Below are 26,505 nucleotides of genomic sequence, written 5' to 3' on the forward strand. Positions count from 1 at the left end.
ACAAAGTGATATCTATAGATCTTAAATGCTACTTTTTTGATAATATTTATTATTTATACATTAAATATTCATTATTTCTTATGACGACGGTCGGTTCGTATTCTTTCTTCTTTCTCGTGCTATGCGCAACATGTTTATCTCATTAATGCGAGGTCAGTATATAATGACAAGGTTGTGTGCGTCTCGGATGGAAGAGCACTAACCTGAGCCCTTATTAAATTGAAATCGTCGTATTACTCGTAGGCAAAGCCGTAGGAATGGATGGCTCATACAAAAGATTATCAAAATTTACGTCACAAGATAAATTCTTTGTGTTTAAGATTTCAAGGTCAGAGACAATCAGGGCGCGTTCGCACGAGGCTTCAAACCTGCCCACTACTTAAAGTTTAGTGTCCATACCTCGTGCAACACTTGCTTATATTTGTACTAGGTGTTGCCCATGTAGCGTGCTTTAGTTCCTTGAGATGGTTGCAGGTTAAGTGAAACTCACGATGGTTGGTAACTGAGTATATTTCATCGTCAAACAGCCTAATTTATACAAAATTGTCCTAATACTACAAGTAATAGAATGATCTACTTAAAAAACTAACCAATCCGAAAACAGGAATTCCTAACCAATATGGAGCCCTGCCCGTCGTCGTATCTCACTGACACGAAGTGGATGCACCGTTACGTTCGGTGCGAGGCCATAAGTAGAACCCACGCCGCGCGCCGTTTCAGTACCCGGCGGCCGGCGCGGCCGCCGGGTACTGAAACGGCGGATGATATCACAGCGGGGCGAGTGAGCTAAGGTGGGTACGTTAATAAAGTATTTTGTTATTACCGCTGCAGTTTCATTTCTTCTATCGTTATGCGTAAATTGTAATAAATAAATCCTTCGTGTTCCTTATTTATCCTTTTCCTTGGTAAATGGTTGTCCGGTATTTGGTATCGGTAAGGTTGTCTTCCCAAAAGTTAAATGACGGGCAGGTGATCGCAGGAGCGTAAGTATGCCGTAAGAATTATTTGGGCTATGATGTCCCCATACCCACATTCTTCGTCCGCATTTCTTACGAATCCCGTGGCAACCGATTTTATTCCGGTGATAAAAAGTAGTGCTGTACAATTTGGCCGTTTAAACCGGCCATAAAATTTAACCAGGTTAATTAGTTCAGCAGCCAACTAATTAACTTAAACTAACCAGTTAAATCAATTAACTAGTTAACCGGTTAAATCAGTTAACTGATTAAACTGTTAATCGGTAAAAAAAAATCAAATTTTCTCACTAATTTATTGAAAATTGTTACCCAGAATGATTAATTTGCAAAACATTTGTTAATAGTAAATAAATAATTTATTAGAGACCATTTTTAAACATCAAAAACAAATGATTTGTTACTATTCAAAATGATTCGACTCATATAATTATAAACTGTTTTAATTATATTTACAAGAAATTTCGCGATTTTGATACAGAAATATCAATAAGTTTGCTGATTGCGAAGATAAGCAACTTCTTTTTGGTGAAATCACGTTTCCTGCTGTCGAAAACACCCGCTCAGAAGGAGTACTTGTTGCAGGAATGCAAAAGTATTAGCTAATTTTGCCAAGAAAGGAAATTTATGTTTTTTTGAACCCCACCAAACAAGAGGATTAATAGCTTTTGGGATAACAGCTTCAGCTTCGTACTGGGCTATTTCAATCTTAAATTTGTCATTGCTGTCATCTTCAAAACTGATACTCCTCTCGAAGTTTTGAGACAATGAAGTGGGGTTAAAAAGAAAGTCCAAATCCCTTTCTCTTTGATTGTCATTAGAGCGAGATTGACCCGTAACTGCCCCATCCTGCTGTATTAAATCTAGGACTCTTTTTTTTTTTTATTTCAGAGTGATATTCAACTGACCGTTCTTTTAAATCTTTGTGTCTAAAATAGAAAATTTAAGTATAAATTAAAATTGAAGAAAATATTACTGCTTATGTAAGTGAAGCTGATTAAAAAAAAATTAACATCTGTCTGTGTAGTTTTTATACAATTGTGTTAAAATTACTTTTTGAGCAGTTGTCAAAGCATCAGTGGCAATATTTGAGTGCTTAAAGTGTCCTACAATGGCACTGACTTTATGTAAATAGTCAGCTATATTTTGCTCTTTTAAAGCTACAGCGATAGCACATTGTAAGGTGTGAGAAAAGCATCGAACACTTTCTGCCAACTAAGGATACTCTGACGAATCAAGTCGCATTGCTGCAACCATGTTAGCAGCATTATCATGGACAACTCCAACTTTATCGAAAATGCCCCATTCTTTTAATGACTGAGACAGACGATTATGTATATTAATCGCTGTATGGCTCTCGGGCATTTCTATAGTATCCAAAGTGAAAGAACGCAAGTTATACAACTCATCAATTGCATGGACATTTATTGTCATGTATGACTTCGTTGACAATGATAACCAAGCGTCAGTTGTTATTGACACGAACGGGAAATTTTTGAGAACAGAGACGATTTCTTTCTTAACAAAATCATGATTTAAACGATTCAGAATCACTGTTCTACTTGGTGTTGTATACTCTGGGCAAACAGTTTTCATAAACTGTAAAAAACCTTCACCCTCCACAAAACACAGAGGTAACGTCATGTCTACTGCAATCATTTTCACACATGAAGCGGTGATTAATTCAAATTTAGGATTCTGCAAGAAATTTATTTATATTATTAAATGTGATTTATATCCACTGATTTTTATACACTGAAAAAAAATTAACTTGACTCAAGAGTATGAATCTTGAACCAAGAACACCATTTTGAAGAAAAAGAATTTCTTGAGTCAATTTCAATATATTAGTGAGAAAATTGGATTTTTTATTTTAACCGATTAACCGGTTAATCAGTTAACCGGTTAACTAGTTAACTAATTTAACCGGTTAACTAGTTAATTAATTTAACCAGTTAGTTTAAGTTGGCTGCTAAACTAATTAACCTGGTTAAATTTTATGGCCGGTTTAAACGGCCAAATGGTACATCACTAATAAAAAGTGTCCTATGTTACTCTCTAAAATCAATTTGAAGGGTTGCTTAGTCAGCCAAGCGCGGACAAACTTATAATCGGTAAGCAAGTAAGGATTCCTGACCACTGCAGCGTGGTGCGAGTGGAACAGGCTACAGTGTGGGTTCAGTGTTCTCGGCGCGTCCTGCGCCGCTTGGTGGCGCTCTTGACCTTGTCCTCTGTTCCGAACAGGATCTGCAGCTTGCACACGCCCACCTGCACACACACGTGTAGTTATTTGCAACGCCCACTATATTCGACACCTGGGAAACTACCTAGAAAGGCAGAGTGTGAGCTTTCTGTCGTTCCCCAAAACGCACCGAAAGGCTTATTAAACTTAACACATACACACAACACATGAACTTAAACACTTTGTTTAAGTTTAAGATGTTTTCATAAAAAACAGAAAATGTCTACTGCAGGAAAGGTATTAAAAATTTCATATTATATTGAACTATGGTACCGTATCGACTCGTCGGTTTCATTTAAAATTATTGCTTTCTTTACTTCTTCGCCAAGTCGGTGAGAATACCATGTTATTGGATGCTCATTCGTTTTTTTTTAAATATATCCGTGATATTCAAACGAGTCACCGTTTAATGAGAGAGTTACCTGAAGTTGTTAGAGTGACACTATTTTGTGATGTAATTTATTGGATCAGATAGAGGGAGCCCAATTTGAGAAAATTGAGATATTGGAAGAGGTCGTAAAAAGAATATTCAGTTACTCGGAGCCATCGATACAAATGAAAAAAACACTCTTCACTGGACCGGTGACGCCCCGGGCGGCGCACGAGTCGCACTCGCCTCGCGGTCGGCGCGCGCGGCGGCCGGCTTGTCGTCGCGCGGCGCGGGCCGGGCGGCGGCCAGGCGGCGCAGCGGCGCGGCGCGCAGCGGCGCGGGCGCCACGGCCAGCACGCGGCCGAGCAGCATGACGCGCTCGGCGTCGTGCGCGGCGGCGCCGCTCGGGCGCTCCCACGCGCGCAGCACGGCCTCCAGGTCGGGCAGCCGCGGCGCGCCCAGGCGCCAGGCGGGCGGCGCGCGCGGCGGCAGGCGGGCCAGCGCCGCGCGCAGCAGCAGCTCGGCCAGCGACGCGCCGGCCGGCGGGGGGCGCGGGGGGCGCGGCGCGCGCACGGCGTCCGACAGCGCCACCAGCGCGCCGGCCGGCAGCGCGCGCCACCAGCCGCGCGCCAGCACCACGCGCTGCGCACACGCCGGCACTCTCGGACACTACTCAAGTCGGCGTTCATGCTCACATATTGGACGACTGAACGGCAGTGATCCGCCTCTCGTCCGGAAGAGGAATCGGCGCGGAAGTCTGTAGCGACAATGGAATAAATTCTGTTCGGACCTCCAAAACGGCTCTCGAGCTAAAGCCTAGAGTGATTTCGGTCGCCAATTTGCAACAATGCCAACTAATGCTAATTTGAATATCGAGGAATTGAATGGAGCCGACCTCGTCCTCGGTGGCCCGCGCCAGCAGCTGTCGCAGCGCGGGGCGCGCGCGCGGCCCGGCGGCCAGCGCGGCGGCGCACAGGAAGGCGCACAGCACCACGCGCTGCCCGCCCAGCGGGTCGTCGCGCCGGCCCGCCTGCTGCCGCAGCGCGTCCTCGACGGCGGCCAGCACCTGCGGCCGAGCGCCTTGACTTCTATCATGTTACTTCAACTCGCAATTACCTGTACACTTGCATACTGTATTCCTATGCCAGTATGTCAGGTTCATAATAGGTATGTGCTAATTTCATGGCAGCGCGGTAACAAACACGACTAAAAATGGACAGCGATCACCAACATCTTTCCGTCTGCCCGGAGTGGTTATAATGGTCACGTGAATACCATTAGTAACATGTAAAAACATTAACATGTAAAAACCACTATACTACTTAATAATGAGGAATTGAACCCGGTGGATACAACAGTATTTCTAGGAATAACGTTAGATGCTAAACTTCAATGGGGCCCTCATGTAAATAATTTATCGAACAGGCTTAGTTCTGCTGCCTATGCAGTAAAGAAGATACGCCACCTGACAGACATAGAAACTGCTAGGCTAGTCTATTTTAGTTACTTTCACAGCATTATGTCATATGGAATTTTACTATGGGGTAATGCTGCTGATATTGGCACTATTTTCGTGCTGCAGAAGAAGGCTGTTCGTGCGATCTATAAAATGGGTCCGAGAGAGTCATTGAAAGATAAATTTAAAGATGTTAAAATAATGACACTCTATAGCCAATACATATTTGAAAATTTAATGTATGTTCACAAAAATATATCAAAATTTAAAAGAAAATGTGACTGCAATAATTTGAACGTTAGAAGCAAAAATAAACTTGCAGTGCAGTACACTAGACTACACAAAATAAGCAATTCATTTAAAGGAAATTGTATACAATTTTACAATAAATTACCGGTTGATATCTTGGGGATGTCACTAAAGAAGTTCAAAGTTTGTATTAAGCGAAAGCTTATAGAAAAGTCCTATTATAGTATAAAGGATTACGTAAACGATAAAAAAGCTTGGGTGTAAACAATTGCTTTAACCAGGTTACTTCTTAAATATTTTCTAATGACAATGTGAGATGGTGATAACAAAAAGAACACCCGGCTAAGTTTGTTGTGGGCTTCTTCTTAGACCAGGGCGCGATTGGAACCCTCGTAGCTTTAGTTTTAAGTTTACGATTGTAGTTATCGCCATCACTACTCACTGCTATGTACACATTTTGTATATAATAACGCATCAAAAGTGCCATCTATGTGCCTATTTGAATAAAGATATATTTGACTTTGACTTTCAACATTGAACTGATATAGGCTATTCACCATATGGGCGCCTGTATACTAAATTATATTCATCAACATAGTGACATCTGCAGAAAATATATGAAATAAATGACTTTGACTTAGTGAAAGTATCAAAATTGTCTTCATGCTCATTCTATAGACCCAAAATCAATTAAAATACAATTTAAATGTTATGCCTGAACATGTAAACAGCAGAAAAACAAAGATCACAATTGATAACCTCCTTAAAAAAGAGGAAGTTGGTTAAAAATATTACCCAGTGAAAACAAATGAAATGTAGTTCTTTAAAAAAAAAATTGAGCAAAATTTATCTAAATTAAATACCTACCGCCTAAGTGTCCATTCAGCAATTTAATAATAAAGTACAAAAGTATTTTACAAAGCAGTTCAACAAAGCCAGCTTCATAGCCCTGCCATTATGAACAAGAAAGATATGAAAAACTTTACGTTATGTGTGACACTCTTGATAACAGCTTCCTCTTCATTCTGTAGAACTCTCAAGTAGTCTTCGAGGAAGGTAGTGTCATAGTTTTCACTAAGAGCAGGCATAATCTGCTGCAACAAGTCCTCTAGCTGATAATGTTCCACTGGAACTTCAGTAACACCCAGTCCTGGAGCTGCAGGGCTACGCAGGCGAAAAAGCTCCTCCTCACATTTTTCCAGCTTGCTCTTTATTTTCTCGGGATCTGTCTCAAGATCCTGCAATGAGGAAGACTAATCTACGAATCCATAATGTTATTGTAAGCCTAGCCTAGCTCTGTCTATAAGCAGAGGCACAGCCAAGGACCTCCCACTTACGAGACCTCAGGACTCACCACTGCATCAGGGTGGTTGGCATATAAGGTGATATGATCGTGCAAACTGATTTAATGCAAACATTAAAAAATATCTACCCCAATCTCCCATTTGGATGCCTGGTAATCACTTGCAAATATTTATTTAATTTTGAAATTATTTGTAAACTTTGTGAAAACGTGTAACAAACTGAACATTCACTTAGCTCGCAACGTAAAAACTTGGACAAGAAAAGATGTATCAGCGGTTGGTTTTCCTAAATAAATAAATAAATACAGGATCATATGATCATCAAAAGGCAGTTGTGATTACATAGCCGAGCTGTCCTGTTGACTTGATTCTAAAATCTTAAGGTAAGTTATGGCGTATTCAACAATTAGTATTTGTGCTAAAATACTCTCAACAGAGGAAGCACAACAATATCTATTATTGTCCGTAGATCGGTCAGCAAAATCAGAAAACTAAAATTTGTGGAAAAAGACCTAGATGTGTACATGTACAAACAGAACTCTATAAACATTCCGTAATTCCGAAGGTGCTATTTACTAGAACGTATAGTATAGGTTCCAAATTTGAGCTAACGCTCCAATACAGCATTAGCTTAGTCACAAAAAGCTTTTGATTCTTAGGGTGAGTAGTAAAGCTGTTAAAAAGGAATATTAGAGCTCACCGATTCATCACTGGCCTCTGCATTAGAAATAGACATATTATCTTCCCGCATAACTACTCAGATTTTCACTTTCACTAACTTTCACAAGTAAATATCGATACCTAATAATTTGGGCAATGCGAAATAAAAACTAGTGTTTTATTTGTATGTTTTGGTGTTACTGCCAGTGTTACCAGTGCCAGATAGTGAAATAAAACATTTGACAGCTCATAAAGAACTATTTTTAGTAAGTTAATAGTTATATATGTCACCATAGAGCAATCACACCTCAAGTATAATTCATTTTCTTTGGTTTGCTTAAAAAAAACATGTATCTCTCACTGATTACTTGTCAATTGAGTTCTAAGTACGGAAATCCCCCGTCAACCCTGGTTTTTCTATCACCGAAATATGGTTCGATGGGTTGCCTCAACGATAACTCGTCAGCGGATCGGACACGCTTGCACTCCAATAAATTTAGCGAAATTAAGAATAAGAGATCTCAATGTGTGAATGCGGTCTGGATGAAGGTCCAACCTCTCATATACTCTTTACTTGCCCTAAACTCCTACATACACTTTATGATGTTCTTCCTTCCGAGATCCCTCGTCCTATAAGTGTTCAACGTCGATTAATTCTTGTGTTTAGTCCGTATGTTAAATTCTTATATAGATACATTAAACGTAACAACATTAAACTGTAAATACACTAGTCTATTACATTTTATGCATGTGCTAAAAAAATATAGAGAATGGAAGGAAGGGGTATTCAGATATTCACTTCAATACCCACAATGTTCAGGATGGCACTTAGATCTTTCATTAATTAACAGTATTATTGAAGCTAAATACCTAGTTTCTTATATTAAAGTATTCATTTTATAAAAGACATCATTAAAGCCCACCAACCTGCTTTAGAGCAGTGTTGTGGGTCTGTACTCTATAAACCTGACTTCCCAAGGAGTGAAATAAAACAACTAGACTGACTCTAATACTGTATATTAGGCTTCTCTATAATTCATATTACTTATTACCTTCAAATGACTCTACTACCAGTTCGGAATGCTGTCTTCGGCAGAGAAGACCACTGGCAAGAAACTCTACCGTTGCTCTTTTATTCAATCAATTAAAACAAGACTTATAAACACAATTACAACATTATCATATGTTATAACGCTAGGCCCTTTGATACAAGACATATAAGACAGGTCAAACATAACTACTATTATCACTTATAACATCAGGACTTTTGAAACAAATTGTTTGTATAGAGCAACATATGCTACATAAGCTATCTGTAGGAAATAATGCTAGGGCTCCATATATGATACCTGAATAACCCAAAGGATATAAGAGATATACTTATCTGATGCTACATCAGGTACAACCATAGTACCAACAACTTTTAACAACTTATCTCAACTCCATCACCAGTATATACGACTCTTGTTTTGCCACAACAATATTTCGTTAAGTATGTCGTTTCCATTATAAATCATCTATTCCCAATTTGTAACGTTCTATCCACAATACTTTACTTAATCTTCTATTCTCAATTCATTAATTTAAATCCGTCCTCACTTTTCTTTTGCCGCCAATCTAACTTGTCAAACTCGCGTCTCCCGCCATAGATCCTATACTTTTGTTTGACAGTTTACTAAAGTCCTTTATTCTATTTTCAATACATTATCAATGAGTATACAAACTATTATTTGTTGATATATTTAATATAATCATCGGGTTTATCATAGATAAAGTGCTGTAATTCCCTATTTCCTAACACGGCCATTCTGACAAGTACTTCGTTCTCGAAGTACATAGGGTTATTCTTTTTAGGTATATGTATTGTATCATAAGTCTTTAGGTTCAAAGAACATCCTTATAAGTACATCATCTTATGTACACCTCTATAAAATTAGTTCATGGTATATAAGCATAAAAAATCATCAAATCAGTTACATTCTGTATACACTTTTATCAATAAACTGTACACAATATTTTATCAAAAGATAGGCATAATCATAACATTTCATAATTAAAGTGAAAGAGACCAAAACAAAATTTTCATCAAAATTCCACACCATTTAACAAATTATAACAATGTAATACTTCTATCAAAGTAAAAAAAATGATTAATTTTCAACAATGTAAATCAAAAATACTCATTTTCATTTATCTTGTACATTTTAACATGTAAAATCACAATCCAAATATTTCCATCTCAATATAAATCTCAAACAATTTATCCATTTGCCTCTAGTCAAACTTTATCAAAATATACACATAATTGTATTTCTCCTCAATTCTGTTATTTGCATTGTTAGTCTCATTTAGTCACAGATGCAATCGGTACAGTCTAATAGTCAAACCAATATATACCAAAACACCAACACCCGCTGGTGATATCAACAACATCATCACTCTCAAGTGATATCAATAACATCATCACCCACTGGTGATATCAACAACATCATCACTCTCAAGTGATATCAACAACATCATCACCCACTGGTGATATTCATATTTTTTCCACTGTCCAAGTCAAGTAATATATAACATAAATATAAATAAATTAATATAAAAATGCTAAGATGGAATTATTTATATTAGTTTACATCTTTTTTTTTTATCATCTCATCATAAAAGCCAAGGTATATGTTCAATTGTTATTTCTATTATTCAATGTTTTATTTCAATCTAAACATCAATTAAATCACCCGTTTAACAGAATCATTTATCATACAAGGACTATTAAAATTTCAAATAGAAATTGAAAATTTAAACAACTGTAGACCTAAGTATAATATAATTATTTATAATGCAACTAATATATTTTCCTTTTCAGCAGCAACATTAATTTAGTTTATATTTGTATTTATTCTTAGATAATTTTAAGAACTTCTCTAACCATCGTACTGAAAGATTATTAACCTAACCCATAACATTTAAGCTGACTCCCAATTATTTTCTTCGCACAATCCAACATAGACACTAAACTATTTCATTTAGCTATTCAGTAGTAATTTTCCCTATATGTATTGTTCTGATACATAATCATATTCTATTCTATTCTACCAACAAATTTTTTTTTTTTTTTGTTTTTTTTTTGTTTTGTTTTATGTGTATTCTTTTATATGTTCTGAATAATTTACATAATCTCTCCTATCTCGGCTTTCCTGACAAGTACTTCGATCTCGAAGTACATAGAAAAGTTCCTAAATAAAAGTTAACAGCTCAGCTAACCTGACTAGTTGCTCAATATAAACTTGAAATCTTGTATGTAATAAATAAGAATTAAAAGAAAAATCTATTACCCATTCCATTCGGCTAACCTGACCAGTTAATTTATTTAAGCCTGGACAGACTAATAAAATAAAACTTAACACAAATTACATTTGGTTAACCTGACTAGTTAAATAAAACTTGAAATTTCAAATTTATCAAACTTATCACACATTCTGTTTGCCAACTTGACTAGTTGCTCAATTTAAACTTGAAATCTTGTATGTAATAAATAAGAATCATAGGAAAAATATATCACACATTCCGTTCGGCTAACCTGACCAGTTTATTTATTTTAACCTTGACAGACTAATAATATAAAACCTAACACAAATTCCATTTGTCTAACCAGACTAATTAAATAAAACTTGATAATTCAAATTTATCAAACTTATTACACATTCTGTTTGGCTAACTTGACTAGTTGGTTTATAACAAACAAAACAAATATAAATCAAATCTATTTTTGACTCCAAGTAAAAAAAGAGCCACTAGGCCATACCAGTTTCAAATAATAAGTACTATCTTTGCAAAGTAGAAACAACAAAAATAAAAAATAAAAATATCACATCAATTGGTTTTCCGGACCACATATCCTTATATAGAATTTCAACAAGCATGGTGCTTTGTCTCCAGAGTGTTACTGTTTCAGCACATAGCAGCAAAAAGTTGAGGCATCATTAAAAACATCAAACTCTTTACTATGTCCACATTTGACGGGATGGTTCTAAAAAAAGTAAATCTGCATTAGAGAAAGGCATAAATTGGACATGAATAGGATCCCACTTCTGATGCTAAAAAAATATAGAGAATGGAAGGAAGGGGTATTCAGATATTCACTTCAATACCCACAATGTTCAGGATGGCACTTAGATCTTTCATTAATTAACAGTATTATTGAAGCTAAATACCTAGTTTCTTATATTAAAGTATTCATTTTATAAAAGACATCATTAAAGCCCACCAACCTGCTTTAGAGCAGTGTTGTGGGTCTGTACTCTATAAACCTGACTTCCCAAGGAGTGAAATAAAACAACTAGACTGACTCTAATACTGTATATTAGGCTTCTCTATAATTCATATTACTTATTACCTTCAAATGACTCTACTACCAGTTCGGAATGCTGTCTTCGGCAGAGAAGACCACTGGCAAGAAACTCTACCGTTGCTCTTTTATTCAATCAATTAAAACAAGACTTATAAACACAATTACAACATTATCATATGTTATAACGCTAGGCCCTTTGATACAAGACATATAAGACAGGTCAAACATAACTACTATTATCACTTATAACATCAGGACTTTTGAAACAAATTGTTTGTATAGAGCAACATATGCTACATAAGCTATCTGTAGGAAATAATGCTAGGGCTCCATATATGATACCTGAATAACCCAAAGGATATAAGAGATATACTTATCTGATGCTACATCAGGTACAACCATAGTACCAACAACTTTTAACAACTTATCTCAACTCCATCACCAGTATATACGACTCTTGTTTTGCCACAACAATATTTCGTTAAGTATGTCGTTTCCATTATAAATCATCTATTCCCAATTTGTAACGTTCTATCCACAATACTTTACTTAATCTTCTATTCTCAATTCATTAATTTAAATCCGTCCTCACTTTTCTTTTGCCGCCAATCTAACTTGTCAAACTCGCGTCTCCCGCCATAGATCCTATACTTTTGTTTGACAGTTTACTAAAGTCCTTTATTCTATTTTCAATACATTATCAATGAGTATACAAACTATTATTTGTTGATATATTTAATATAATCATCGGGTTTATCATAGATAAAGTGCTGTAATTCCCTATTTCCTAACACATGCAACATATATTTTTTGACTGTAACGAAAACAAATAATATATAAATACATATATTGTTTTGTTTGATAATAAAAATTACTAAAACGCAATACTGCTATTGTTTTGCGAACTAAAATAGTCTCAAGATACTTCCATAATCCTCCTTTGTGTTTTCTTCAAGCTACCCACCCGACATTGGCGAAGTAAACCGTGCCGTGCAGGCATAACAAAAAGCCATTAACCCAAAGAAGAAGAAGAAGAAGAGTTCTAAGAAAAAAATTGTTTTTCTTCCAGAGTTCCACCAGCCTTATGCATAATTTGAAAATATATTATCTAAATCTCTATATATTTCACATTTGTACACAGAATGTTATCCACAATTTTTCACTCAATATTAAAATTCATAGCATACCTATAATAAATATTTTAGCAGTTTACAATAACAGTTGTAAAAATGTAGCACAACAGTATAATTCATTAAAAAAAAATAGCAGTTATGCCCACCTATAATACACACCTGTGGTCTGTATTACTATATAGTATTTCATCTGTGGTCTGTAACCATTGTTTTTCTTTGTGCGCTGTGTTTATTGATTGAATTTGAATTTATTATATTAGTAGAACTAATTATTTGAGTCGGCAACTTAAGTGATAATACGAAGTGCACGATGTGGGAGGACGACGCCGTGGGGCTAGGCGTGGGGCTGGGCGTGGGGCTGGACGCAGACACGGACGAAGAGCTGGACAGCCTCGACGTGTCCGGCATCGGCGTCAAGGTGCTGGGCGACGCCGCATACTATGACGCGGTGTTCGACGACCTGATGCACGAGTGCAAGAACAACGCGCCTGGCGCGCGCCTGTCCGCCCGCCTGCGCAAGACGCTGGAGAGGTACGGCTGCGGCTGCACCTGTCCCGAGGTTTCCTTCCGATATTGTTTGCCCTCCGCAAACATCGAGGGACCAACGCTTTGATGACATTATTTGTACCAAATACTAAGCCAAGCTGGCCATAGCCATTATTGTTCTATTAGGTTCCTGAGTCTATTAATTGCAAGATTCTTATTTCTTGACGTGTGCTCCTCGTCCGAGTAGATTTATATTACTTTCAGCGAAGTACCAATTATGATTTGGTAAACATTGCAGACATTGGAGTTCTTAATCATTTTAATTTTAAATCGAAACTTTGATAGATACAAATGGGAGTTTTTAGACAGTTTCAGCGTTCATATTGTAGAAATGTGTTATCACGATCCAAAGTTTGAAATAAAAGTAAACTCTATCATCGAGAAAATCCAGTTCGCAGTCCTCTGGCGGCCTCGCCGGCTAGCGAGTGCGAGACGCCCTCGATCAGTGGATTGGTCTCCGGGCAGGATGCCGCCCGAACGACGGCGCGCCGTGGTGTCGCGGCGCCGCGACGGCTGCGCGCCGCTGTTCGAGGCCAGCCGGCGCGGCAACGAGGAGCTGGTGGAGTACCTGGTGCACGTGTGCGACGCGCCGCTGGAGCAGCGCGGCGCGTTCGAGGCGGCGCACGACCGCAGCGTGCACCGCGCCACGCCGCTGTGGGGCGCGGCCGTGGCGGGCCGCGTGCGCGCCGTGTGCGCGCTGGCCGACGCGGGCGCGCAGCTGGACGCGCGCAGCGACAGCGGCTCCACGCCCGCGCGCTCGGCCTGCTACCTGTCGCACGTGGCCGTGGTGCGCGAGCTGCTGGCGCGCGGCGCCGACGTGCACGCGCGCAACCACGCGGGCGGCACGTGCCTCATCAACGCCGTGCAGAGCGCGCCGCTGTGCGCGCTGCTGCTGGCGCGCGGCGCGGCCGTGGACGCGCGCGACCTGACGCGGCGCACGGCGCTGCACTACGCGGCGCGCGAGCGGCGCCTCGACACCGTGCGCCTGCTGCTGCGCCACGGCGCGCGGCCCGCGCTGGCCTCGCGCGCCGGCGACGACGCGCTGCGCACGGCGGCGCTGCGCGGCGCGGCGCAGGTGCTGGCGCTGCTGCTGGCGCACGAGCCCGCCGCGCCGCCGCGCGCCGCCGACGCGCTGGAGCTGCTGGGCGCCACGCTGCTGGACGCGCGCGCCGACGCGCCCGCCGCGCGCCGCGCCTGGCGCCACGCCACCGACCTGCGCGCGCGCCACCGCGCCGCCAAGACGGGGTGAGTGCGTGATCTGTACTATATGACTCGGTCTCCCCGAGGAGTGAAATAGAACAGCAGGTTTTCTATAATTCATATTACTTGTTACCTTGAAGTTACTCTACCACCAGTTTGTAATGCTGTCTTCGGCAGAGAAGAACGGTGGCAAGAAACTCTACTGTTGCTCTTTTATTTACTTAGTTGCCCCGGTTCTTATAAACACAATTACAACATTGTCATATATTATAATGCTAGGCCCTTTGATACGAGACACATGAGAGAGGTCGAACATAACTATTATGATAACTTTAGTTCTTTGTACGGAGCAACCTCTGCTACGTATACTGTTTGTATAAAATAATCCTAGGGCTCCATATGTTTCAATAACCCGAAGGATATTAGAGATACTTATCTTATGCGACATCAGGTAGTACCATACTACCAACAATTTATTACAACTCTGTCGCCAGTAGTATATGACTCTTGTTCCTCCTCAACAATATCTCGTTTCCATAATAAATCATTCATTCCCAAATTGTAACGTTCTATCACTATAATTTTCTTTTCTCAATTAATTAATTCAAATCAGTGCTAACTTTTAAAAACTGGAGATAGTTTTGTTATGTGGTAGAAATTTGATCTGCGTCTGGTATCAACTTCACAAATTGAGTTAGAAATCTTCTTCAGAATTTTGTATGGTCCAATACTCAATTCATCTATTTTCTTTCTATTGAATTGGTTCCACATAGACTCTGTCTCCCACTTCAAATTTATATTTTTCCCTGTGAAAGTCAATTTTTCTTTATTATAGTTGTGAGATTATATTGTGTTCTCAAGAGCTTATGTTCTATCTCTTTTGAGATCTTCTTTTGTACATCTGGATTATAATTCAATTTGTAGAATATTTACACTTTCTCCTTCTAATAGATCAAATAGATATAATTTCAAACGGGTAACTTGCTGGCCCTAACTCTGACATTAAGCCATATTTTGTTTTTCTCCTTGATTTGTTTTTTATACAAATTTCACGATGTTTGCGATGATATTCTTTGCTGTGTAGAATGGTGTTATTGTATTTATCATCTGGTTTTTACCAATATGACAGTAAGTTCCGTGAACGTCTTTTATTAGAATTATGCTAAGTTCGTCTGACAGTAGAATTTGTTTCTTGTTCCTATTCATTTTATAGTAAACTAGCCGTTTCCCGCCCGCTTCGCAGGGCGAATTGAAAAAGGAAATAAATTACATTTTATGTTTCATTTTTTTTTTCATATTTTTATTATTCTCCTTTTTTTTTATTTTTGTATGAACATAAATAGGCCCCGCGGATAGAACTGTAAGCATCGATATTGTTTAGACTTACTCAAATTCCAAATTCCATCGATTTAGCCTGTATCTTTCATCCAGGTGATTTTTCTCACTAATATTCATTGTAACTTTCAATGTGCAATCATTATAACATTTCCGTGCCTTTCTTCCAAAAATTAATAATAATTGACATGAAGAAAAAAATTTGAAATGAGCATTGAAAGTTTAAATAAAAGTCATTGCAAGTGTCATAATATGACACAATATTGAACCTAGACAGATTTCAACTTCACATATTATGTGAAGTTGAAATCTGTCTAGGTTCAAGTGCGCCGAATTTTCTGTTAACTAAAATTTTCTCCGTGACATCAATTTTTTATAGAAAATTAATTGTGCATGTTTTTTATGAATTCTATTGGAGTAAGTAACTAAATTTCTTTTCCACATCTCATGTGCTTGGAAAATGCATTCATTTTAATCTGTTACATTTCCGCGATCCCGCAATAAAAGAATTCGTCGGTTATGTAGTCTGCAAAAGTAAAATGAATGTAAAATTCTTAGTCCGTTGATTGGATAGCTACATGTAAAGTTAAGTTTTTGAAACCTCTCAATGACTTTTTCTCCGCTGCCAAAAAGACGATTGTTGTAAGGAAATACACGAATATCCCTACATACACGAAGATCCCCACCAAATTTGGAGTCTGTAGAAGTTACAGGTTAGAAATAAAAATTTTAGATTTTAACACCCACCCCCGCAATTCCGTTCGGAAGTAGACTTTATTGAAATCCATTTTGAGATGTTCTTTATGTGAATAATAAAAGATTCCTACCATATTTAGAATTTTTAGAAGCTATATTTCGAAATTGAAATTTTTTATTGTTAACACCCACCCCCGCGAACCTTATTGGAGGTGATTCATTGTATAATCCGCTCGAAGATCATTTTTATATTACATATAGAACACTCTCACTAAATTTGGAGTCTATAGGAGCTATCGCTTGGAAATTGAAACTTTTCATTGTTAACGCCCCCGCAATCTTCTTTGGGGTGGGATATCGTAAAATTTGATCATAAATCATTTTTACATCACTTATAGAAAATTCCTACAAATTTGGAGCTTGTAGGAGCTTTAGCTGGAAAATTAAAAATATTAATTGTTAATACCCACCCCCGCAACCCCCTGTGGGGTGAGCTATCGTAAAATTCGTTCATAGCCTATTTCTACACCTCTTACAGAAGATTCCTACCAAATTTGAAGTCTATAGGAGCTATAGTTTAAAAACGGGAATTGTTCATTGTTAACGCCCCCGCAATCCCCTTTGGGGAATGAATTTCTTAAAATCTATTCATAGCTGACCTCTACATAGCAAAAGTAATATTCCTACCAAGTTTCACGTTTCTAAGTCTTATGGTTCCCGAGATTTCGTGGTGAGTGACTATATAGATGGGAATTCTTCGATTATCATCGAAAATTTTTACTTTTTATCGGGCTTTTTTAAAATTTTCTTACATACAAAACTTTCTCCTGACAATTCTGAAGATAAAAAAAAGCCCAATTGGTCCTGCCGTTCTCCACTACCGTGAGTAGATTCTTAGCTGAATGTAAAAAACCATAATCCGTTTAATACACTCTGTTGAAATCCATGAAAACAAAAGAATCAAGAGAAAATGCTTATCTTTTGTTTTTATTAGCGGGATAAATGTTCATAAAAGTAAAACAGCAATAAAAACATGAAGGAATGTTGGAATTCAAAAAATAGATAGCCATAAACCATCTAGGAAAAATTTCGCATCGAATGGTGGTAGTTTCATGTCGATACGATCAGTAGTTTAGGCGTGATTGAGCCTCAAACGAAGGCCATTTTCATTATATATATATATAGATAGATTCCATTATCTTAACACGTTGGCCGCTGAAAACACAACGTTTGTGTTTTAAAACTACGTAACGCGTGTGCGGCTCGAACACGCTAGGCGTGTTAAAATAAATGTACCTACAAGGATGCGGCCGAACACGCTGGGCGTGTTTTTTCGGCGTTCTGCGAGTGCGGCAAACATAAACGCTGTGTTGTTTAAATACACTGTTAGAGCGGCCTTTACGCAACAAGTGTTTTATACGTTACCGCAAGTACGTTTTATTAAATATTAGTTAAACGTTAACGTAATCACGTTTTATTATATATTAGACAGTATACCTACTTATAATTCGTTGTTTTGTGAGTTATCTAATCATTATACATGAGTGTAGATTTCTTAATAAGTCCCATGCCATCGAGAGAATCGACCATCACACGTATAACTAACAAGTTCATATAAAAAACATGTTTTCGACCAAATATTTGCAACAATAGTATAATACCATCGATCACTAAATAATACCCACCTAGACAATTGCATTGTTTTAAAATACTTTATAGGGACGCGAAATAGATATTGATATCGATACAGGATCGTCGTCCTATATTTTAGCATACTCTACAACGTTTTTCTGCAGTAAAGGTATCCGCAACATAAGTTTGACGACTATTTGTATATTTTTTAATATTTGTACGCCTGAGTGATGAAAATAGTGCAGGCGAACTGCACTATTTTCATTGGTATCGGTATCGTCAATAATTTATTTTTTAAATATCGGTTTGCATTCCATTTTACCGACAGAATTACAAAACGATGCATCCGCATCCTTATTTTTTCTTATCGTCTTAAATAAACGTTATCGGTGCGGCCAGCGGTACCAATAAACTACTCAGGAATGAGTTACTATTGTTTCAAATTTAAAAGTAAATTTAACAATGGTTCTGTATATTTACTGGAAGGATTATTATATTTAAAATGCATGATATCTTAGGTAAATCGATAATAACCAACTTAAGATCAGATCATTGTGGCCAACAAATTACTGTTTTGAATAATATAAACAAAGATAAACATATCGTCAAGTGTAGGCCGATAACTAAGAGCAAATTGACGCGATTCAAAGGTGAAATATCATCCAAAATTCCTGCCCTTGTCTTTAAGAACGGTCATCCTGACAGCATTTATGGTACGCTCTTTAATATTATAGAAAATGAATTTAACAAAATATTCAATTTCAAACATATAGATTTCAATAAAAAAATAAAGTTTAGCGATTGGGCAACTATTGGCATATACAAAAGTAGAGATAATTTGTATGAGCTCTATGGTGAAAAACAATATAACCATACTCCAGCTTTCCTACAACACGTAAAAATGTACTCTAAAACGTTTAAGAACGTTTGCTTTCATGCTAAGTCGCTATACTTTAAGGATCAAATCATAAAATCGGATAACAAAGTACAAACAACCTGGAAAATTGTTAATAATGAAACTGGGAAAGCTAAATCTCGCAACGTAAACTTTGAATTAATTATTAATGATAATAAAGTTACCGCTGACAGTGAGGTTGCAAGTACCTTTGAAAACTTTTTTCAGAGTGTTCCTATTTTGTTGACTGATTCACTTAATTCTTCACCTACTGCAGCTCAGAGTTTATTGAGGAACAACGTTAATGAGTGCAAAGTTTTATTTAATTTTAAACATATATCTGCATATGATATAATAAAGAATTTTAAGTTGTTGAAACAGAAAAAAACCGGTGATTTATGTGGTATGTCTGTAATGGTAATATCTAACATTATAGACGTTATTGCCCCTTACTTAGCCATACTTTTTAATGAATGTGTTGATAGAGGTACTTTTCCAAATTTAATGAAACATAGTAAACTTATACCTCTATTTAAATCTGGCAATAAAAACGACATTAACAATTACAGACCCATTTCAATCTTACCAGCTCTTAGTAAGGTCTTTGAAAAAATTATATTAAATCAACTTCTGAATCACTTCAATGTAAATAACTTACTACATCCGGAGCAGTACGGTTTTACTAAAGGTCGTAGCACCACGGATGCAGGCGCTAAACTTTTAAAACATGTGTACGATGCCTGGGAACGTTCGCAGAATGCCATTGGTGTTTTTTGTGATCTATCCAAAGCATTCGATTGTGTCGATCATAAAACCTTGCTTCTTAAACTAGCCCATTATGGTATCAAAAACGTTGCACTAAATTTGGTTGCCTCTTATCTCAGTGACAGAACCCAAAGGGTTTGCATAAAAGACATTAAGTCGCAGGGGTCGGCTACGTCAATGGGTGTCCCACAGGGTTCAATCTTGGGTCCCTTTCTATTTTTGGTGTATATAAATGATCTACCACACCATGTCAGTGAAACCTGTGACATTGTACTGTTTGCTGATGATACATCTCTAATTTTTAAAACTGATAGAGGTAGAGACAACTCTGACGATGTAAGCCGTGCTATGTCGCATGTGTCGCACTGGTTTACTGTCAATAATTTACTTTTAAATGCAAAAAAAACTAAGTGTGTGGAATTTATTTTACCAAATGTAAAGAAAGTTAATAAAAATATAATAATAAATGGAGAATCACTAAAAATGGAAGATTCCACAGTTTTTCTGGGCATGACCTTGGATTGTAAGCTTCAGTGGGGTACCCATATAGATACACTAGCAGGTAAACTAAGCTCGGCTGCCTACGCCGTCAGGAAAATTAGACAGATTACTGACGTAGAAACAGCAAGACTTGTTTACTTCGCGTACTTTCATAGTGTGATGTCTTACGGGATCTTGTTATGGGGCAAAGCTGCTGATATTGAAACTATATTCATATTGCAGAAAAGAGCTGTACGGTCAATATATAAACTTAAATCACGTGAATCCCTCCGTGAAAAATTTAAAGAAATTGGTATACTTACGGTAGCCTCACAATACATTTATAACAATATAGTATTTGTAAGACAACATATTAGTCTTTATAAACAAAAAGTGGATATAAACAGTCGACTTACAAGAAATGGTCATAAATTAGTGACATCTGCATATCGTCTGCGAAAGGTGCAGAAGTCATTTGTGGGATTGAGTATACGCTTTTATAATATGATTCCTAAGGTAATTTTGGACCTACCAATCCATAAGTTTAAAGAATGTGTTAAAACACATTTATTACAGCGAGGTTATTATACAATTGATGAGTTTCTTAATGACAAGGTTGCTTGGAAGCATCCGGCTCCGCTTTCATCTCTCACAAGATAGAAAAATGAATGTTAAAATATAAAATGTAAATTTTTGATGTTGGAAAAGAGCAACTGCTGAGTTTCTTGCCGGCTTCTTCTCGGTAGAATCTGCCTTCCGAACCGGTGGTAGAGTCACTACACACGGACAGACTTGACGTTTCAAAAGTGCTTGTATTAGGCCTACTTGAAATAAATGAATTTTGAATTTTGAATTTTTTGAATTTCATATTATTTTAAAATTTGCTTCTTTGTCGGCAATCCGCATTCGTATGTAAGTAGGTATTTAATACTGTTTTTTTACTTATTTATTTATCATGATTCGTAAATGACATTCACAAGTTACACACAGGTTAACGTTGCCGCGATTTTGAATATAGTAAAATAGTGTACCTACCAGATGTAAAGCCACTATATTTAAAGCTCGTTAGAAAATGATTATTTTTGAAAAAAAGAAAATCTGTGTTGACTACATTAAAGTTTTATTCTATTTTATCCAACAAAAAAATACAAATTGCTATTCAAATGCGACAAGTGTTGGGTTTTCATGTTTTTCAATAAATAAATGAGAAAATACGAGTGATGTAATAACACACCTGTTGCGTAAAGGCCGCATAGCTGTCGCGATAAGTTTAAACACGCCAGGCGTGTGGGGCCGCATGCTCGTAGCGCTCGTTTCGAATACGCTTCACCAGTGCTGAAAACACGCCTAGCGTGTAACCCTGCCGCACTCGTGTACCGTATTTGTTAATGTTAGGTTAGGTTAGTTTAAAATGTATCATCATAGTAATAGTAACAGTGCCGTAAGTGCCTCGTCGGTCGCGCAGGCACCTGGCGGCGGCGCGCGCGCTGTCGGCGGCGGCGCTGGGCGGCGTGCGCGAGTGGGAGGGGCGCGCGGCGCTGGCGGCGCTGGAGGGCGACGCGGACGCCATGCGCGCGCAGGCGCTGCTGGTGGCGGCGCGCGTGCTGGGCGAGCGCCACCGCGACACGGTGTTCCGCCTCATGACCCGCGGCGCCGCCTGCGCCCACGCGGGCCGCTACCAGCAGTGCATCGACCTGTGGAGCTGGGCGCTGCGCGTGCGCGTGCAGCGCGACTCGCTGCTCAGCGCCGACACGGGCCACGCGGCCAGCGCGCTCACCCGCCTGCTGCTGGACGCGGCGGCCGGCCGCCTGCCGCGCGCCGCCGGCCCGCCCGCCGCCGGCCTGCCGCGCCACGGCGACGTGCTGCGCGCCTTCCGCCTGCTGGCCTCGCGCCTGCCGGCGGCGCGCGCGGCGCTGGCGGCGCGGCCCGTGCACCGCGCGCAGGCCGAGGCCTTCGACCGCGCGCTGCGCTGCGTCACGCACCTGCTGCACCTGCTGCTGCGCACGGCGCCGCCCGGCCGCGCCGCGCGCGCCGCCCGCGCCGCCGCGCGCCTCGTGGCCGCCGACGTGCGCAGCGCGCGCACGGGCGACTCGCTGCTGCACCTGTGCGCCTCGCGCCTCAACGTGGTGCGCTCCGCCTACTTCGCGGCCGCGCCGCGCGCGCCGCCCGTGTTCCCGTGCGCGCGCGTGGCCCGCCTGCTGCTGCGCGCCGGCGCCAGCGCGCGCGCGCGCAACGACGCGCGCTCCACGCCGCTGCACGTGGCCGCCATCCCCTACAACTTCTCCACCGAGGTGAGCGGATATCGGCCTTCGATACGGGGCGACGTGTAAAATCGATACTAGCGCTTCAGGGATAGGTCGAGACCACGGAGACTGCCGATTTATATATGTAGGATCGGGCGGATTTTGACTTGATCCGTCCGACATCGTGTGGGCAATTTTCAGGTATCGTGCAATAAGAACACTTTCGCTCACACTTTGACTCGCTTTATTCGAACACTGAATTTAACTTCTTACACTGAATTTAACTAATATCGCAATAGCAAACTTTTAAAATAATAATCACTAAGAGAAACGTAGGACAGTTCCGTGACGACGTCTTTCTGCCTTGCGTCCCAACTAATTAATGATCCCAATCTAGTCAGTAGACCCCGTCACGACTCTGTCGAAGCGCGCCAAAACTGTTGATGCATGCTAGCCGCTAGCTGGCGCGTTTGCGTCTCATTTAGTGTCCGTACTCATTTCCGGCTGCGACATATATAATATGTACTGGAAACGGTGTGCGAATATCACGGTAAATGGAAACTTATGTTACATTGAGATAGAAAGAACGGTAAGACGGGGCAGCATTTATCACCCTCACTATTCAGTTTTTGCTAAGAATATCTTGGACAGAACGTGTACGCAATAGCACTGTGCTGCAGATAATAATAAAATTCCAGAGGTATTCATAAAAACTAAAAGAAAAAGATTTCTTCAATTTAATATTAAGTAAAATGGCAGGCAAAAGAAGCCTGGCTGTAGAAGAATATCATGGATCAAAAACCTACGACAAGGGCCAAAGGAAAGAGCCCTAAATCATTATTCAGAGCAGTGTCCAAAATAGAGATAGCCTTAACGATTGCCGACCTTCGTAAAGGAGAGGGCAACCTAAGAAGGAGAAAAGCAAAGCATTCGATAGGGTCTCGACTATTCAATCTGAATATCTAAATTATGATGCTGGTATTCAGAGAACTGCTCTCTTTGCTATCATTTATTTTATCATGTAGATAGAAGGTTACGGTTAGCGGTTAAATGTATTCAAGTTTACTCTGGCGTCCCTCAAGGGTCCCACCTTGGCCCCATGTTGCTTTTAATATTTATTAATGATATGTGAGATAATATATTCCAATTTTGCGCAGAGCTACTCGCTCTGTTCAAATAGAGTGAGTTTGGCACAAATAGCTGGCCAAATGTATGTATGTGCCAAAAGTTTTTATCTCGTAAGGGATTTGCGTAGCGCGTGCTCGCGTACTCACTCCATTACTTTACTGACAGCTGGTGGAGGTGCTGCTGGCAGGCGGCGCGCACCTGGACCAGCCCAATCAGTTCGGCGACTCGGCCGCCGACCTGGTGCCGCTCAACCGCGGCTCGCGCGTGTGTCCGCTGCGGCACGTGACGCTGGCGTGCCTCGCCGCGCGCGCCGTGCTGGCCGCCAAGCTGCCCGTGGCGCCGGACTCGCTGCCGAGCACGCTGCTCTGCTTCCTGGAGCTGCACCGCGCCTGAGCAGCACCGCGCCTGAGCAGCACGGGTGCCGCGCGCACCGTGCTGGCCGCCAAGCTGCCCGCGTGCAAGTGGCAATGGCATCCAATACTCAAAAGCAACGGCTCGGCTGCGGGCGCGCAACTGCTACCCGTGTTGCAACTAAATTGTTATCAGTCGCGTTTTTATTTTATAATTCTTTTTTGGCAAAAGAAAACTAATGTTTCAAGTGTCAAAAGAGACATCCTAAAGTTGTATTTTTTGCATTTGTGTCACATTGTACCTGCGCCTTTCAATAGTTACTGAAAATCCATAAATAGTTTTAATTATTTAATAAGTAATATTCTTAGTTAATTGTATGACTACCTTGACGTCTCTCTAACAGAGCTGAGGCGAGGTCGCGTTATATATTAAAATAAAATAACTTAGGCCTCGGCACAATATCAAACGTATGTAATAAGCAATGTGTTGTTCAAGTACGTATAGTACGTATAAGTATTAGGTAAAAATGTATATCAAATATTTAATGTTCCGTAGACCTAAATATATATACACCCTTATAAATGTGCAAAAATGTATCGATATTGGCTATTTAGTTTAGTAAACTATGTAAAAAGTAATAAAGTAAGTAGTAAGCTTGCGGATTCTGCACAAAAATTATTTATTTCATTTGTGCAGTCAAGTTGTAGGTAACTAAACTTCCAATGTAACTTACAAAACAATGGAAAAGTAGATTTATTTGTTGTTTTAGTAGTAAAGTTCGGCTGCAGTTTGTAGTTCATGCTTAAAACTACTTTTCAACCAACTTCCAGGAGGAAGCAGGAAAAATCTAAACTTTCCAACTGTCCAAGTTGATTGAATAGCAAGGTAGCTGGTACAACACTTTGAATGTCTGTCATAGTAGTTTTCTTCTCTTAATGTTTATTTTTTTTCTACATTTACTTTGCTTTTGTGCCGGTGTACTAATAATTAATTAAGTTAGTGTATTTATTGTGACAATCACTGTTTAAATAATCAATGTCACCTGTCACTGTCTTTCTGGCATCCATGGTCCATAGTCATAATACTTACGTTTCTTTTTACGCTGTTACTGAAAATTATTCCAATGAGTATACAAGCACCTTGTATCATACTGTATTTTCTTTTTATTTTGTTTAGGATACAAACTCAATTTTTTTTTTTTTTTTTTAACACTTGGTGCTTGGAAGCTCAATCTGCATAACATAATTCTTGCAAATATTCTCATTATTTTTAGGTTATTTATAGGATATTTCTCTTTATTTTGTTTTTTTTTTTTTTTCTTTTATTATTTAAATATTATTATTTTTTATTTTTTGTTCTTTATTTTAGAATGTTGCCCAATGATGTAGCAATCTCTTACCTATGTAGCTGTCCGGTAATACAATCTGTGGTTTTCATACACAGTTTTACAAGTAGTTAACCATTTATTTATTTTTACTGTACTTTATTTATTTTATTTTTTATTTATATATATTTTATATTATTGTTAATATTTTTAATGTTAATTATGAGTCTGAACGTCAGTGTTCATGATAGGTCAGACGACGATTTTTTTACTGCTTCATCTTCATCATCGCCTAATGAGAGCTTTCACAGTATTTCAGCTCCACTTAGTTCCCTTCTCGACTCTACTTTCTCTCCTCTTCCTAAAAACTTCAATGTCGTTCATATTAATGCTCAAAGCATTCCCTCACACTTCACGGATCTGTTAGATACGTTTGATAACAAAAATATTCATGCTATACTCGTCTCCGAAACATTTCTCAAACCCAGTCTTCCATCTACTTCCTACTCTTTACCTAACTTTCATTTGATCCGCAATGATCGTACCGGAAAAGGTGGTGGGGGTGTTGCCATTTACCTACGTAGCCATATTCCATTTACAATTCTGAATTTGTCTCCCCCCCAGTACTCTGAGTCTTCTGAGCACATTTTTATTGAAGTGCTATTTGGGCGTTTAAAACTTTTACTAGGCGTATTCTATAGTCCATCACTCTCTATAAATTATTTTGATAACTTTGAAAATCTCCTCGAACAATATGTTGCTACTGTTGATCACACCATCATTATGGGTGACTTTAATACTTGTTTAATTAAGGATGACTCTCGAGCAAAGCGACTCCTTAGCATAATAAATAGCGCTAATCTACATTTACTTCCATCTCAGGCTACTCACTTTTTTCCTAATTGCTCTCCATCTAAATTAGATTTAATGATTACCTCTTCCACTGAACACGTTGCCACTCACGGGCAGTTCTCAGCAGAGGCGTTTTCATATCATGACCTAATATATTTATCGTACAGAATTCGGCCTCCAAAAAATAAACCTTCTATTGTTATGCGGCGTAGTTTTAAGAATTTTAATAACGACTGTTTCATGTCTGATTTGTGCAACGTTGATTGGGATTCCATCCTTAGCGCTGTGACAGTCGATAACAAGATCTCAATTTTCAATTCTA

General features: G+C 39.2%; 2 protein-coding genes across 3 annotated transcripts; one reads left to right on the forward strand and one right to left on the reverse strand.

Moving 5' to 3' along the window:
* Positions 1-492: 492 nt before the first annotated feature.
* On the reverse strand, positions 493-7,480 carry LOC120634300. 2 transcript variants are annotated; one of them, XM_039904794.1, is made up of 4 exons: positions 7,296-7,480; positions 6,278-6,529; positions 4,482-4,652; positions 493-3,242 (listed from the first exon to the last, which is right to left on the reverse strand). In XM_039904794.1, exons 1-4 carry the CDS (start codon positions 7,344-7,346, stop codon positions 3,153-3,155), a joined length of 564 nt encoding a protein of 187 aa, XP_039760728.1. In that variant the 5' UTR covers positions 7,347-7,480; the 3' UTR covers positions 493-3,152. The 2 variants fall into 2 exon arrangements, with proteins under 2 accessions (XP_039760728.1, XP_039760727.1); XM_039904793.1 differs by lacking the exon at positions 493-3,242 and having other exon boundaries at positions 4,237-4,652.
* A 5,461-nt stretch (positions 7,481-12,941) lies between these two features.
* Positions 12,942-24,929, forward strand: LOC120634125 (protein fem-1 homolog C). The gene is made up of 5 exons (XM_039904518.1): positions 12,942-13,267; positions 13,748-14,527; positions 19,797-19,808; positions 21,751-22,576; positions 23,822-24,929. Exons 1-5 carry the CDS (start codon positions 13,047-13,049, stop codon positions 24,047-24,049), a joined length of 2,067 nt encoding a protein of 688 aa, XP_039760452.1. The 5' UTR covers positions 12,942-13,046; the 3' UTR covers positions 24,050-24,929.
* Positions 24,930-26,505: the final 1,576 nt, after the last annotated feature.

The sequence above is a fragment of the Pararge aegeria genome, chromosome 23 (genome assembly GCF_905163445.1).
Source record: "Pararge aegeria chromosome 23, ilParAegt1.1, whole genome shotgun sequence".
NCBI classification, from domain to species: Eukaryota; Metazoa; Arthropoda; class Insecta; order Lepidoptera; family Nymphalidae; genus Pararge; species Pararge aegeria.